General features: G+C 35.0%; 1 protein-coding gene across 3 annotated transcripts in view; it reads right to left on the bottom strand.

Moving 5' to 3' along the window:
- Positions 1-1073: 1073 nt before the first annotated feature.
- FAM184A (family with sequence similarity 184 member A) overlaps positions 1074-6000 on the bottom strand; it is a 45592-nt gene continuing 40665 nt past the window's right edge. For all 3 annotated transcript variants that reach the window (XM_030447747.1, XM_008497336.2, XM_008497337.2), the window contains 2 exons: positions 2940-3142; positions 1074-1221 (listed from right to left, as the gene is read on the bottom strand). In XM_030447747.1, the coding sequence (XP_030303607.1) occupies positions 1140-1221; positions 2940-3142 (285 nt within the window). In that variant the 3' untranslated portion in view covers positions 1074-1139. The remainder of the gene's footprint in view (positions 1222-2939; positions 3143-6000) is intronic.

The following is a 6000-nucleotide window of genomic DNA, read 5'->3' as shown; positions in this document are numbered from 1 at the left end:
CGAAAAAATATAAAAAAAAGACAATAAGCTCTAGTTACCTATATGCTGCAGCAAATTTCTCAAGCAACACTGGCATCGTAAGAGGTGTAGGTTTGAGAATCATGCTCACTTGCATTTTTATATATCAGTTTAGGAAGAAGAAAAAGCTTTAATATAGACAAGGGAAGGTTATTTTTAATGAAAGACCTGTATCTGTAGTATATGCAAATGGAGAAAACCCCTGTGTGGTTTGTTTTCTGGGTTTTGTTTGTTTGTTTTTGTTTTTTTCTTTTTCTGTTTTTTTTTTTCTTTTCCATTTTTTTTCCATTTCATGTATGAATTTTATCCAAAGCAGGACTAAATGCTCAAAACGTAAATTCTTGATTTGTGCAGAGATACTTAGCACAGTATTCCCAATGTTTCATTCATGTTTTTAATATTCATAAAAGAAATACGTAACTTGTAGGAACAGCTTCCCCTTAAACTCAGTGATGTTTGACTATGTCTGGATGGCAAAAGCTCATAAGCAATAGTTAAGGAGTTAACTCCCCCCAGTGAACAGCTCCTGACTTGTGGCTTTTTTAATCCCCTTGTCAAAATTACTTTGTTGTGAAGGCTACCAGTTACACTAGTTTTATTTCACATTCTTCCTTTTAATGTTGGAAAGGGAATGTTTTTAAACAGCTACCAAGTCACATCAAGAATTGGGGTGCATATCCTTGCCCAAATTGGAGAGTGAGATTATATATATGCTTTTTTCTGTTTACAATTTAAGTTGTATTAATAGTAACCATGCAGTTATGTTACTCTGGGGGGGAAAAGCCTTACCTGAAAGCAAAGAAAACACGTTTATAGGAAAAAGGGGGAAAGCATTATGTTTGTTCTACCAAAATTTATTATGTAGTAGTTACAAAGTTTAAAGATTCTTCCATTTTAAATAAAAATAATAGGTATAATTTCACACGTTATATAGTACCATGTCAAGTGATTCCAACAAATATAACATGAAATACAGTGCAGTTTCAAATCAGAAAGACAAATACTTTCTCATTCACAGTGTTGGACAAATTACAGGAAAGCTTGTTCACATGAGGGTTTACTTAAGTTCATGCTCTTATGAATAGTCCACATCACGCTGTGCCACAACAACTGATCAGCTCTCAGAAGGTGAAGTACCGGGCAAACCACTCCTGGCGCTGTGGGTCTGGTGAAGCCTCTGGTGAAGCATCAGTCTGAGGAGGGCTAAATTCACAGAAAGGGAAAAAAGAAAACAACAATAGCAATTATCCCAAGCAGTACAAAAGGAGAAAAATTGCAAGGCATCTTCAGTAAAGACCATGGGTTCATTATCAGTGTGCTTCAGGAGGTGATTTAATGTCTCCCTACAGATCATCCACTCCATTGGAGAGCATCAGCAGCATCAACAAGTCAGTTCAGAAGCCACGTTGCGAGGTGGGCAAGTAGCAGTATTTTGGAAAACATTACTTAAAATCTCATAAGCAGGTTTTCAGAAAGAACAAAAAGGGTTTTATTGGAAAAGCGTGGCTGTAGAAGGTCCTCTTTTAGCATCCTTTTCCTGTGGTAAAGTTAATTTTAAGAAATATGATGCGAGCATCATATTCGTAGACATGTGCTCACAAAGACTGGTTGGAAACTGAACAAAAAATACACCACTATTTTAATAGTTAATGCTGATCATGAATATCACTTGCATTGTAGTTCATGCACACATTTCAAATATGCTAATATACTAGGAAAAAAGAAACTGCTGCACTGCAAACAACGTTTGTTTCCCCCTTGGTCACTGAAAGTTCTCACAAAATGAGCAAGAGTGAATACTTTAATTACACAATTAAGTTCCTTTATCAATAAACATCATTAAGAAAATAAATCCTACTGTATTATTGATAATACAGAGCACAAAAAAAAACTGGAATAAAACTCCAGCATTGCAGTGTATGGGTTCATGCACATGCACGTCACAGGTATCTGAGCACACTCATGCACATCACATGCATAGGAAAAAATAAGCAACAGTATAATAGGGTTTTTTTAGGTGTTTTTTTTTTTAAACACTGTTTACCTTATCTATTTTAGATGTGATTATTTGTTTCCTGTTATAATTAGTAGTTGCTAGGTATGTGGTCTTTCACATAAAACAAAAAGAGACAGCAAACAACCAACTGTGGTAATTACACATTGCTTAAAGGTGCCAACTTAATGGTAAGAGAGTGGCACTTATTAAATACAGATTAGAGCACTTCAGTCCATTTAATATGTAGGCACATCAAGCCACAAGATTAAAATCCTGCCTCCGAAATGCCATTTTTAAGTTAGTGAATTCACTGTTTTAATTTGTGAGAGAATTAGTTGAGGTTTTAATGCCAGTTTTGATTATTGGAAGCTCAGCATTAACCATCCAAGTCTGCACATTTCCTGTTGTAGTAAGGTTACCCCTATGAAATAAATCCAGGTGAGGAAAAGGGAAACACAAAACATTCACATAGCACATAAAATAATTTTCTTAAACAAAAAACATTTATCACGTAATACTGAATAAAAAAAACCTGTGCTAGAATCAATTCCTAAATGACAATCATTAAATAACACAAACATGTAAAACAATTGTTCATATATGTAAACAATTGAAAGCACATGAATTCTGTTAAAGTATCTGAAGAGGTTTTCAAAGTTCAAGACTTACAAAAAAGTGAGAGAGTACTTCACATTTCAACAAGGCCTACAATAAAAAGGAATACTATAAAGAGGTTACAAATATAATGTAAAAATTAAAAATGCCATCAAAGTAATTGTACCTCTGAAAGGTTCATTAAGCAAGATGGATTCAGCTCAAGAGGAATGCAAAATTTTCCTGAGTCAAGCAAAAAAAAGCAAAAAAAAAAAAAAAAAAAAAAAAAAAAGCAAAAAGCAAAAGAAAAGCTTGGTGAGGCAGTGCTCACCTCAAAAACGTCTTGGGCTCTTTGGGTGGCATTGGCTGCTGTAGTGGTTTGCTGCTGTTGAACTCAATATCGTGGATGGGTGAGTTAGGAATGGGATCCAGGCGGTTGGGATGTCCATTGCCCACCACTCCGCTAGATTCCAGAGCACTTAGATTGGGGACACTCACAAACCTGTTTGTTGATTTATCATTCTTCTTCTTTTGCTGCATTAAAAATAACAAATGTAAGGAAGGCTTCTTGCACTGGGATAGATGAGGACATCTGTAAACTTACAAGCTGTATTGATGACTGGTTTGGAGTTTTTATGCAGGAGAGCAATTGGGACTGATTGTATTTTGTCTTTGTTTTTTTTTTTTCCCCAATTGTGGCTTTAGTATTTGCTTTGACCAGAACTGAACACCACAATTTTTCACAGCAAAATCAAATTTCTGATCAAGATTTTAAAGTCATTATGACTTAGTATAATAATCAATTCATGTATTATCTGAGATCTTCCAATATGAATTTTTTTCTGTTTATGACACTGGCAATAGGAAGTTTTCCACAAAACTGCCATTTAATCTGCTAAACCTTCCATGTTTACTTCAATCTTTTCTCGATGTCAGTGAAACAGCTCTGCTGTCAAATGTAATTACAGGAAATTGCAACAATGAAAAATGTAAATTTCTCCTATGGGTTTTACCCCATCACTGAGGCACATTTTGGTAACTGGAACATGGGACCTAGAAAATCAACTATATTTCTTTTAAAGAGATTACACCTTCATAGTTTAGCAAGCATTACAGCAATACTGCTATAATGATTATTGTATATAACCTCAGTTTCTTGCACAAGGAACAGGCCAGGCTTCTAATTTAGATACTACTGATGCCATTTGTAGACACCAGATGGCACAACTGAACATTTTTCCACATGAACATACTCCTACTGCTAGTATTTCAAAGAACTGAAGTTACTTAATCTTATTTTTATGTCACTATTTTACTCTCTGTAACACAGAACACAAAGGAATCAGTATTCATCTTCTCTATTTTTATAGGTATTTTAAGGTAGAGGAATGCTTTAAATAATTCTATGGCTTTTTAAAATAGCTGCGTGGCATAACACCATGTGTATTTTCTGACTTCTATAAAATATTCCATTGCCACAATAAAATATTAATATTAGAACAGCCTTATTTCCAAAAATAGGATTTTTGAATGAATGGATTCGTTTACTCTCATGAATTATGCATTATTTGAATATATAATAAATACTTTCATTCAATTACATAGATGCAAACCTAACAAAGCAACTCAGAGAAACACCCCTTGAGGGCTTATGAACCACACAGATTTGAACTAAATAAAGAGAAAGGCAAGTGGAATCTCGTGTTGTTTTTCTATGATATTTTCCAGCACAATTCCACTGGAAACAGAAGAGCTGCTCTATTCAAGGGTGGGCATGAGTTCAACCAGAGACAGACAGAGGCGTATTGTTTGTTTGTACTTTCTTCTGTTTAGCTCTCTGCAAGCTTTGATTTCAGTGCCTGACCTCTCCAGGGTTGGCAGATGCAAATGCTGCTAATTGTAGCCACACTGGTGGATGTGTTTCTCAAAACACAATTAAAAAACCCTCTACAACTTAACAGAAAGATAGAATAGGAAAGAGTCTCTTTAAAGAACCACAGTGGAAGATCATGAGCTGCAAAGGATTAAGCCGAGATACACTTCTGTGGTAGCTGAAGCAGCAAGGAATAACATTTTAGTGGAAAAAATAGCATGGTAAAAGTAACCAACTGGATGTAAAATACATCTGCAATAGTAATATATATTAAATTATAATGCAATATATATAATGCAATAACATATAATAATATATACTGTAATTAAAACTGTGTTAAACACTGCAGTTAAACCTGAGTGCTTCCTAGGTGGTGGCTCATTTCTGAAAAATGTGTATTGTTCACATAAGTGGTTAGAAAAATACCAGTTTTTATCTTATTGTCTATAAAGCGATCTATGCTTCTGAGGCAGTCATCTGGAGAGACAAAGTTGTGTGTATTGTTTCCATGAAATTCATGCAAAGTATTAAGAAATTTCAGATTTAACAAAAAAAGATTGATGGCATAAATCAATCCATTTCACATCCATTGCATAAATTCGAAAAGCTGTAATACATACTGCAATGGTTACAGTTTTGCATTATTATGCAAAGCCTGCAGTAAGGCATAAATTCTATCTTTTTGTTACAAAAAAAGAAAAGAGAATGAGATTTTCAGGTTTTTTCTAACTCATTCTCCAATAACACAGTACATACTTTGACAAAATATAGTAACGTAGTCCACAACTCATGAAATGAGATCAAAATGTTCTGGCACACAAGACGGTTTTAAGTCTAAACAGTTTTAAGTGACAGAAGCATAATTATAAAAATATATTATCACTGTGGAAATCTGATGTTTAAGTACTTTTTCCAAGCACTTCAGATTCCACACAAAAGACAAACTTACATACTTGATGGTTACACTTCACACCTTTGTAAAGGAGTGCTTCAGACAAACTTCGAAAGTTTTCAAACAAACTTTACCACATAAAACAAAATTTTATCTAGCAGTCTAAGTATTGTCTGTACCGGGCCCAAACTAAGTTCTTTTATTCCATTATGCATGAAAATCAGGCATCCAATCAAGGTCTTGAGAGATGCTGGGCTCCTGGAAAACACAGGAGAATACTGACAATCTGCAGCAGTATGTGCAGCAATGGGAAATATTCTGATCTGATGTGAAACTACAATAAGGCTCAGCTAAATAACACGGCCTGGGCTCAGTAACAGAGCCAGACCTCCTTTTAAATAATGGAGCCTGAACCTTGATCACTGAAGCTTTCAGGTGTCTGAGCTGCTCATGTTGTGCCCTTTGGGTTACCCTCTGCTTCAGAACCTTCCCGAGTTCTTCCGTCTCTAAAGATGGGATAAATCTCTTCCCTTTCCATGAAGGTGAAATAACCTGTAGGTTATGACAGGGAAGAAGGAAACGTCAGAGGACTCATTCTTACTCCTGAAGTGGTGAAAAGAAATAGAA

Source organism: Calypte anna, chromosome 3 (genome assembly GCF_003957555.1).
Source record: "Calypte anna isolate BGI_N300 chromosome 3, bCalAnn1_v1.p, whole genome shotgun sequence".
Classification (NCBI taxonomy): Eukaryota; Metazoa; Chordata; class Aves; order Apodiformes; family Trochilidae; genus Calypte; species Calypte anna.
The sequence above is the reverse complement of the archived record's forward strand: the minus strand, read 5'-3'. Positions and strand labels throughout refer to the sequence as shown.